The sequence below is a fragment of the Theobroma cacao genome, chromosome 9, assembly GCF_053813885.1.
Source record: "Theobroma cacao isolate CCN51 chromosome 9, ASM5381388v1, whole genome shotgun sequence".
Classification (NCBI taxonomy): Eukaryota; Viridiplantae; Streptophyta; class Magnoliopsida; order Malvales; family Malvaceae; genus Theobroma; species Theobroma cacao.
Window position 1 is genome coordinate 8,778,663 of NC_142647.1, and position 10,680 is coordinate 8,789,342.

The window sequence follows — 10,680 nt, forward strand, 5'->3', positions numbered from 1 at the left end:
GAAAATAATTATTATAAGTGAATCACTATTTCACGTAAAACAACTAAAACAAGTGAAGTACTATTTTACACAGAATAATTAAAATAAGTGAAGCACTATTTCACGCAAAACAACTAAAGTAAGTGAAGCACTACTTCACACAAATAGTAGTAGAAGCAACCTAGAATAAGTGACAAGATTCACGGGTTACTTTTATCTTGTTCAAAAGAATTTGACTGAGTAGCTCAAATATGGAAGTAGTTAAAAAATCTTTCTTTTAGCCTTTTCTTAAAGTATAAGTGTTTACCCTCTTACCTTGTTCTCGTGTAACTATTCACATACAACTTCTTCTTTTATACTTGTTCACGTACACCTTTTTCTCTTAACTTATTCTTAGATAGCTTTTCACATATATTTCTTCTCTAATACCTTCTACTCAAAAATAAGTTTTATTATATCTAATTACTTCAACGGTCACATAATAAGTTTATAACCATTATTCAATATTAACTCTCAGTAATAGTTACTTAACATTAAAACTCTTCTTAATATCATTCATTACATACATCAAAGCCTTATTAAGTAACCACTAATTCTGACACTATATATAGAACATTCACAATTCATTTGAGGATCTTCTCTTTTTCGAGAGCTAACACATTCTCCTCTAGAGCTTCTCTCTCTAATTCTCTTCTACTCCTTAATTCTCTTGTTATTCTCTTATATTTGCCACGCCACCCAGTATTTCAAAAATTGCTTCGATCTTCCTCTTTATTGCCCCCGATGTATTTTTTTTCTTGTTTGTAACATTTTCTCTCCCTATCACAAGAACCCACTTTATACATACAAAATCATGAATTTATATATCTCAAATTTTATACATATAATAATAAAAAATTAAAAATTAAAAAACTAAGGAGATGGTGGCTAGCACCGCCCACCACCATCTTGGCTCAATCACGGATGGCAAGTAAATTATTTTTATATTGAATTTCTAGTCTGATCAAAGAGCTCATTCTTTATTTGATTTTTGAATCAATCTCTTTAAACTTGCATCAAATTGGAAATGATGTTATTTCTTCTTCTTCTTTTCATCGTTATTTTCTTGGTGACGATTGCCGAATGTTTAACACCACGGGCTGAATGAAGGAGACACCTACTGCCGTCTATTGTTTGACCTTGAATAAAATTTGCTTTAAAAAAAAAGTGGTTGAATTGTGAAGCCAGATCTAGGATTTTCATGTTTAGACCAGATAATACAATAATGCAAGAAACCAGAATAACAAAAAATAAAATAAAAATTTAGAGCAGCATTATGATCCTTTGCATGTGGACCTGTATTTGAGTTCAAAGTCATATTATAAGAAAGTTGTGTTGGAATTGGATGGGGAGGCACAACCAACCCCTGGAAATGTGGGTCGAAATTAATGAATCGGAAAGATGAATAACCAAAAAAAAAAAAATTGGTGAAAAGAATCTAAAATCTTGTAGAAAGGGAACACGTCTAATTGCTTTGTTTTTCGTTTGGAAATGGGGGGCTCAGCATGTAGGTTGCCTCTCTATATATATCTTCTACTTTTAAAGATTAAATTACTGATATTCGTGCGTGATAGTGGTGTCTATATATGGATCAACATTACGAGGCTCAATGTTCCTTCATTAAATGTGTAATATTAAAATGAAAGTTTGTTTTTATTCAAGACATGATACACTTTCAAATTTGAAGGATGTCTCATGGTGTAAGAAGGAAAAAAACAATGTATCCCGAAAGGGAAAAGAGTGCACATTTTTCATCATATCTATTATTGTGAAAGCTTATGTAAACAAGGGGTCCAAGATGAAATATGGGCTAAGCTAACATTTGAGTTTGTAATGTACAAAATTTCTCTTTAATTAATCAATTAAACTAATGCAAGTAGTAAAAGTGGAATTAAATTAACTAAAATTTTTAAGTTAAGGCCAAAGTATTTTCTTTTCTACTAGAAGAAAAGAAATCGTCCCTCATATATATTGTCGCATATAACATTGGTTTCAGAGTATTAAAAACAAATAAAGCCCCTCGAGGAGTAAAAACGGTATCCCTCCTAAATACTGCGCGCAACGAAAAGATCCACTAATTCCTATGAAATTAACGATGTAGCTTTTAAGAAAATAAAATTTATTTATACGATACTAATTGCCAAAAATAATCACAAGATCTTTTTAATTATATTGAAATTCCAAAAGATATACTACCCTCTTATGAAAACAAAATTTATTTATATGATACTAATTGCAAAAAATAATCACAAGATGAAATTTATTTGTACGGTACTAATTGCAAAAATAATCACAACATATTTTCACAAAAGATATAATTGGAGTTTACTTAAAATTGTAATATTTTTTATATAATTAAAATTTTAATATTTTATTAGATAAATAAATAAAAATAAATTTTAAATGAGATTTTGTGGTCAATATTAAAACTTTAATATTTTGTTAAATAACTAAATAAAAAATAAAATCTAAATGAGATTTTGTCTGAGCCCGGGTTCGAACCGGGGACCTCTAGTGTGTGAGACTAGCGTGATAACCAACTACACCACCCAGACATTGACATTATACTTTTGAGTTTTATATAAATTAAGTATTAATTTTATTTTAATTATAATTTGTAAACCTTTAATTTTATTTTTAAAAAATTTATATTATATTCATAAATTTTTTAAAATAAATATTCACATTATTCCCACTTGATAATAAATACTAATTACTTCATGAAATCTCCTCTTAACCTGTCAAATCTACCTCATTCATCGTCACTTCCTTTCTGAGGCCAGAAAAGATCCGCTTAGGACCAATTATATATGTGGGCACTCTTTTAGACCTGGATTACTCATTGTTGGATGGGCCTAATCAACATTCGTACGGTCAACCTTATTTCTGGTTTGGGTTAGTTTTGAAGATTTTCTAGAATTATGAAGTAATAAAGTATTTTTTTATATAAATATAAATTTATTATTTTAATTATTTTTTATTTCATAGATATCACTTTTTATTCCTTAACCATTTTACACTATAACAATTGATGACTATATTTGATTTGTTATTTTAAAGCAATTTTTACTTAAAAAAGCAACATTTAAGAAATAAGGATTTGTCGAAGAGGAAATTATGAGGAATAACCCTCTTTAATAAGGGTTTTTCAAAAATAACTCTCAAAATAAATTTAACTGTTTTTAATTATATTTAGTCATGACTTGACAAAAATACTTTTAAAACTATTTTAAATATATTAAACAATTCATCATAATTTCTCTCCATTTGTACTTCTGATTTCTCTCTCTCACCATCCAACTCTCTCTAATTTTATCGATTTTTCTTTTTGACATTCGTCTGCTATACTCTCGATTTCTCTCTCCTACACTTTCAGATTTCTCTTTCCTACATTTTAAGACACCAAGCGATGGTTTTGATTTACTTGGAGTTAGTAGTTATTTGAGGAATTAGATTTTTAGGTATTTTAGATAAAATTAAAATAGTAAAAATGATCACAGATATTTCAAATAACTTTTAATTGGATCAATTTTAGATTTAGACACCAATAAACTCAAGAATTTGAAATTTATAAACCTAAGTTTTCAAAGAAAATTTTTTTTGATTTTTAATCAAAATAGGTGTTTTAGATAAGAAAAATTGTGTTTTGATTTATGAAAATATGTTAGAAACACTTTAATTAGTGCCAAATTATAAAAAAAATAAAAAAAAATGAAGAGAGTTGAGAAAATTTGAAGTTTTAATTCGTAAATAACAATAACGTTTTAGGTATTAAAGTATAACAAAATGTTTTTGAATATGGTGTATAATAATAATATTTTTTCAACTTGACGTATAACAACAATATTTTTTTCAATATAACGTGTAACATGTTTTTATATATGGTGTGCAACAACAATATTTTTCTCAACATGACGTATAACAACCTTTTTTAACTGTGATGTGTAATATGTTTTTGTACTTAATAATAAATTTTTTTAACATAGCATGTAACAACTTTTTTTAACCATAGCGTGTAACATAATTTTGTTCATAGCGTGCAACAACAATATTTTTTTTTAACATGGAGTGTAATAATCTTTTTTAACTGTGGAGTGTAATATGTTTTTGTATATGACGTGTAACAATAATATTTTTTTTCAATATAATGTGTAATAATTTTTTTTAATCATGTTGTGTAACATGTTTTTGTACATAACATATAACATCATGACGTGTAATTTCATTATGAATAATTTTATCTAACTTAATTTAAAACAGTTAAAATTATAAAAAAAAAAAACTATTTTTAAAAATATCTTATCTTTTAAGGTATACTTTTATAAATGCCCTTTTGCCAAATTTCAGTGGCTTGGCAAACAACAACTAATTTCAGTCATGCTAGTTTTTGTTTGTTCCCATCAAAACAGCTGGAGAGAAGCGTTGAATAAGATCATCCTCACATAGCTTAGCTACCTCATCCTCCGGGAGTGTAGCCATGACCACTCTGCTCAATGAACCTTCACCTGGCGCTGATCGAGATATCAGCACTTGCCCCGGTCCCACCATTGGTTCCACATAATAAGATACCTGAAGTGGTTCCAATTGATCTTTAAACGTGGCCAAATATGGGTTCACTCCCTCTAAGTTTACGCAAATAAGATCATAACCATTCATCAATGGAACAGTTTGATTATCATTGCATTTCAACCACTGGATCAAATCCTTGATCCCTTCAGCATTCATTTTTTTCACCACTTCGCTTATAGCCTTTGTAGCTTCTGGTAACATGGTTTCACCCGCAGATTCTAAATGAACCTTGTTACACACCATGCAGTTTCCGAAAAACCCTGGATCCAAGCCAAGGCAATTTCTCATATCTAAACAAAGTGACATGTTGAAAAGCCTTCCTTTCGTTGCTTTCACCTTGCTTAAACAAACCCAAAATAGGGCTGCCAATGCCTCAAAAGCTGGTGAGCAAGACTTACCTAAAGCACCGGTAGCTTGAGCCATGGCAATACAGTCTCGCACCATGGAATCAGTGAATGATAAAGTTACGGTGGCGTATTTTTGATTGGTGGTCAAAGGAGTTAGTCTCTCAATGGAGTATTTGTAGTAGTTAATCAAGTCAGTACAGGATTCGTGGTTTGGGTTCTTGCTGTAATCAGCTTTTGTTAGCGGCAATGAATGGAACAAAGGAGGAGTTGACATTATTCCAGAGAGGGTGGTGTCGGCCCAAGCCTTGGAAAACATAGTGGCACAAATGGGATCAGCAAGCAGGTGACAGCAGCTCAAGCCAATAGCTAACCCACCTTTTTCAAATTCAGTCACCTGCAAAAAAAACAAAGGAAAAATCCCTGAAATTTAATAATAACTTAATGCTCATTTGGACTAGTCTTTTCATTCATAAGGTAGATTAATCCTTTTTCTTTGCCTATTATACAAATGATTGATTTCTAATTCGCCCATGCAAAAATAGCAAGCGGAAATCGTTTTGAGCCGATGAGGCATATCCTTAAGTACCTGAACATAAACTGTAGGCCAATGATGGGGTTTGGGGAACATTTCCTCCCAATAAAGAAGTTTAAGTTCCTTCTCCCTATCCACACTCTTTAACCAATCCTCCACACTCCCTTTCACCTTAGCCTCTACCATTCTTACTCCTCCATCATTGCACTTCACCATCCAATGCCCTTCCTGGTTCTTGTGTAAACGTCCAGTCAGTATAGGAAAATTAGTGAGCACACACGACAACGAGTCCCTCAGCTTCTTGATCCACTCTCCAGGCTCTGCATGATCTCCCCGAGATGGATAATAGTAAACAATCTTCACTTGGTTTTGTTCCATTAGGCGATCGAGAACAGATACGTGGCAAAATTTTCCGGGTTCTGCATGCCATCGTGAGCTTACCACACTGCGCTTGCCGATGTGTGTGACCGTGCCCTCGGCCATTATTACTGCGCTAGCTAAGGATCGATATCGACCTGTGAGAGTTTGTCGACGTACACAGTTCTTATGTTTATGGATTTTATTTTGTTTATATTGCATATTTTATAGTGATAAAGTTAGGTTTGGAGGGACCATACACCGACGGCAAGTGGAAAAAGCCACCAAAGTAAGGACTTTAAGTCCCAAATTTGAAATTGTCTCATAATTTTATAATAATATTATTATTATTAATTTTATTAAATATATATAACAATTAAAATAATTAATAAAAATATATATTTATTTTCTCATACTTAATAAATATTTTTTTCTTATTTTCATATCTTTATTCATTCTCAACTATTTATCTCATTTTTTATTAAAAATATGTAAAAATGAAAGACAACTAATAAAATGATATATTTTCCCATTTCTAAATTATGTACAATAAATTTCAGTTTTTTATCACTTTTCAATTCCTACAATACTATTAATTCTTAATTATTTCTCTTATTTCTAATCAATTAAGGTAATATGTATTTAATGATTTTTAGAGCTATTTTTTTCTTATATATAAAATAAATTATTTTTTTTATTTTCAAACCTAAAAATTTTAAAAGAAATTATGCAAATGAAAAAATTAGAGTCCAATTGATATACTTAATCAAATAAGAAAATTGGATTCTTTTTCAAATATATATATTACTTTTAGAATAATATTAACAATTTTAGTAAATATTGTTTTAGTCAAAAGACGTTTTTCAAAATTAAAATTAATAAAATTTTATTTAAAATCAATCATGTTTCAAGAAAGATTAAATAGATTGATTATATTATCAATTAAAAAATAAATATTAGAATAACTTGATTATAAAGAGATTTTACATTTCAAAAAGCTAAAAGAATACCTAAAAAAAGTTATGAAAATAAAATTTTAATAAATTTTTTTCTTAATTTTAATAAAAAATATCTCAATTGAATGTTTAACTTTAAGCTTTCAAAGTTATTGAACCACCTTGAATCTATACCATTTCATTTTCATGCTTACCAGAAAGTAAACCAACTTCTATGGATTTTGGGGAGAGCAAGGGCTACTTGATGCTTGCAAATTGTTAAATTTGGTTTGTGGGACATGTTTCATATTTTTTTCTTCTAATTATTACTTATGCTAATTCAGCGACTTAATTCATTATACGCTTGCTTCTTAATTGTTTCATTGCTAGCGGGATTGTGCGCAGAGAGTTTGAGATTAATTTTTTGAGAGGAAAAATTAAAATCAATTTATATCCTATACGTATGTATATTATCGAGTCAATGAACGAAATAATGCTTCTCGAAGAGGTACTATTTTAGTATGGGCACTCTAGCTCTGATGCACCTTGTAAATTTCGGTGGCATAATTTCTTACCAAAAAGTAGTGCTCTACGGAAGGCCAAATCCCCTAGTGCTAGCGAGGGAATGGCTTTACCTAATTGCTCTAAAGTGCATTGAAGTACGTGGTGATAGCCGGCTGAGGCAATTTGGCTGTTGATGTAGAACCTGACCACTGACCGATGGGAACATCTGTCGCTTTGCGATACGACTAGAACTCCAAACGAGTCCAGGCTGATATTTCATTGTGTTTTATTAAATATAATAACTACATGTTGAGTTCCTATTTATTTTGATATTTTTCATATCGAATTTAATTTGATATGAACTAATAAAGTCAATGTAATATATATATTTAATGAAATAAGGAAATTACAATAAGAAAGAAAAGATCTGAGAGTATACAATATTACTTGCCCAATCAAATAAAGATCTATTTTATGCATTGCGTTTGAAAGAAATATTGATCATAATTTCAAAAGCATCTGTTCCTATTCGCTATGCTATCGATAATAAATTTGTCATTACAATTTGAAAATTTTATGGCAAATCAAAATTGATGATTAGAATCAAATAGAGTTCTGATTGTAATATCAAATAAAATATTATATTTTTAAAACTTTTTTAATTTTTTTTCCTTTTAGTAAGAAGAGATCTGAATCTATATATAATGGCTAAAATACTAAAAAAATATTTATACTTTCTTAAATTTTTCATATAAGTATTATTTGTACCATATCAACATGTATGTGATTGCTATATTTATTATATCAATTTTCATGTGACAAAAATATAAAAATTTATATTGAATTAATGGTTACATGGTATATCACATTAATGTTTATAAGAATTCTTTTTTATCATATATGTGTCATGTGCATGTTGACATGATAGAGAGACGGTAGGCAAAAACAATAGATTTTGGAGCACATGTTAAATAAGGGTTTAATTAAATAAAAATAATATTTTAAACTCAAAATTGGGCATGATAGAAAGATAGAGGCTTATATGAAAATCTTTGAAAAAAGTTCAGGGTTTCTTTGGGATCTTAGTCAATCGAAATTTGGCAAACTCGGCATAGATTGAAAATTTAATAAAACGACGCCGTGTGACCTGAAGCACGAAATTTCGTGATCTGAACTAAAATAAAAATACTTAAAAAACCGGACAAAAAACGCAGGCCTCTCTCTTCTCTCTCTCTCCCTGTCCGTGATCTCAATCAGAAAAAAAGAAAAAAGCAGGAAAAAATCCATCAGATCAAATAGTAAGGGTGAAGAAAAATGTCAGGAGCATCAATGGTAGGAGATTCAAGCTCCTGGTCCACAGCTCTCGTCAAGATTTCACCTTACACTTTCTCCGCTGTCGGCATCGCCATCGCCATCGGCGTCTCCGTCCTCGGCGCCGCCTGGTACCCTTCTCTTCTAGCTTTTTTTCTAATTTTTTGGCTATAAATCTGAGGAACAAGTTCTATATAATACGAATTAAATGGGTTTTTTTTATTATTCATAGGGGAATTTACATTACTGGGAGTAGTTTGATCGGTGCCGCTATCAAAGCTCCTCGAATCACTTCCAAGAATCTCATTAGGTAAATTTTTGTTTCCTTTTTTTGTTTTTAAAATATTTTGCTTTTATTGAGTGATTTAATCTGGGAAATGGCCTAACACTTATTATTTGGGCTTTATAGCCCTCTTTTGTACCAAAAAAATCAATACTTTTTATTCTTAAACCCTAATCTCTTAACTAATTGTTGCTAAAGTTTATAAGCAATTTATACTTAATTATAGTTTATTCTGCTAGATTTCTTGAATTGAATTAGATTTTGTTATTGGCCTTTGAAAATCAGATAAGCATAACTAGGAACATCTGGGACACCTACATTTTCTTTTCTTTTCTTTTTTAAAACTTTGAGGTATATGTCCAAGCCCTGGATCTTTATTGTGTTTATGCTTGGACTCCAATAACTTCGATTGAGCTAAAAGGTGAAAGGAAGGCACGCATTTGCTTGAAATGGAGCATGAGTAACAAGAGTAGCTATAATTTAAGGTTTTTTTGTGTGTGTATAGATAATTTTTATTCTTTCCTAGATATTGCCATTACAAATTTATAAATGGCCCGCATGCAATTGAACTGTGAGACAAGTAGTAGGTTAATTAACTTAATTTGTGTAATATATGCTGAGTTAGCTGTAAATTAGAGTGGATGGCTAATGGAGCACAATTATGAGTCATAAAAGTGGATTGAAGATACTAGACCTGTCCAAACCTTTCAACTGGAATTGTTAAAATTGATATTACTTTAAATTTTGTTTCAATATGAGTTAAACTTTCTTCAGCATTTCTGCTTATTTATTTGAATGCTGTAATGCCTATTGATATAGTAATTTTTTACTCAATGCTGTTGTTATTGCAGTGTAATCTTCTGTGAAGCTGTTGCTATATATGGTGTTATTGTGGCAATTATTTTACAAACAAAGTTAGAGAGTGTTCCATCAGCACAGATATATGCACCCGAGTCTCTTAGAGCAGGATATGCAATCTTTGCTTCTGGAATTATTGTTGGCTTTGCAAACCTTGTTTGCGGGTTCATTTCTCAATCCTTTTCTCTTTAATCTTTTAATAAAGTTATCCAAATGAGCATTTTGCTTATTTCTATGTGCTTATGATTTGTTTTGGTGACAGATTGTGCGTTGGAATTATTGGAAGCAGCTGTGCACTGTCTGATGCACAAAATTCCTCGCTTTTTGTGAAGATTCTTGTGATTGAGATTTTTGGCAGTGCACTTGGACTGTTTGGAGTGATTGTAGGTATAATTATGTCAGCTCAAGCAACTTGGCCTGCAAAATCAGTGTAATTTGATGCTCCTAGTAAAAAAAAAAAAAACAAAATAGCAATTTGGTGATGTGAGAATGCAACCAGTTTTATGTACCAGAAATGAAACCTACATTTTTTTTTTATTTGTTATTAGTAGGCATGCATGTAGAAACTTGCTTGGAAATGTTTTCTCTTTTTTGTTCTCATAATGAATTTGTTGAATGAGAAATAAAAGTTTTTATGAAAACCATGATTTATGGTTAAGTGGATGAGTTAAGTTGTGCTATTGAAATTTATTTACATTTTGATTTGTTATGTATCTCAAAACTTGCTTGGAAATGTTTCCTCTTTGTTCTTATAATGCATCTGTTAAATGAAATAAAAACTTTTACCAAAACCAGAGCCGAATTATGGTTAATAGCATGAGTTAGTTGTGCTAACGAAGTTTATTCTTTTATTACTCATTTGTATGCTGCTAATTTCTGTTACTGTTGGTTGCGTTTTTAAGCAACCGATAGAAAAGAAATTAGACATTATTACATAGGCCCGTGCAGGGAGACTAAGATGAACTA

The 10,680-nt window shown here is 30.4% G+C and overlaps 2 protein-coding genes and 1 non-coding gene across 3 annotated transcripts; 1 reads left to right on the forward strand and 2 right to left on the reverse strand.

Moving 5' to 3' along the window:
• Positions 1-2,499: 2,499 nt before the first annotated feature.
• On the reverse strand, positions 2,500-2,573 carry TRNAV-CAC (transfer RNA valine (anticodon CAC)). Its single transcript has one exon. It is a non-coding gene; the product is annotated as a tRNA-Val (tRNA).
• A 1,763-nt stretch (positions 2,574-4,336) lies between these two features.
• LOC18588963 (HXXXD-type acyl-transferase family protein) lies at positions 4,337-6,001 on the reverse strand. The gene is made up of 2 exons (XM_007013730.3): positions 5,521-6,001; positions 4,337-5,328 (listed from the first exon to the last, which is right to left on the reverse strand). The coding sequence occupies exons 1-2, from the start codon at positions 5,947-5,949 to the stop codon at positions 4,399-4,401; spliced, it is 1,359 nt and encodes a 452-aa protein (XP_007013792.3). The 5' UTR covers positions 5,950-6,001; the 3' UTR covers positions 4,337-4,398.
• Positions 6,002-8,430: 2,429 nt separating this feature from the next.
• LOC18588964 (ATPase, F0/V0 complex, subunit C protein) lies at positions 8,431-10,372 on the forward strand. The gene is made up of 4 exons (XM_007013731.3): positions 8,431-8,704; positions 8,806-8,883; positions 9,708-9,878; positions 9,977-10,372. The coding sequence occupies exons 1-4, from the start codon at positions 8,577-8,579 to the stop codon at positions 10,146-10,148; spliced, it is 549 nt and encodes a 182-aa protein (XP_007013793.1). The 5' UTR covers positions 8,431-8,576; the 3' UTR covers positions 10,149-10,372.
• The last annotated feature ends 308 nt before the right edge of the window (positions 10,373-10,680 follow it).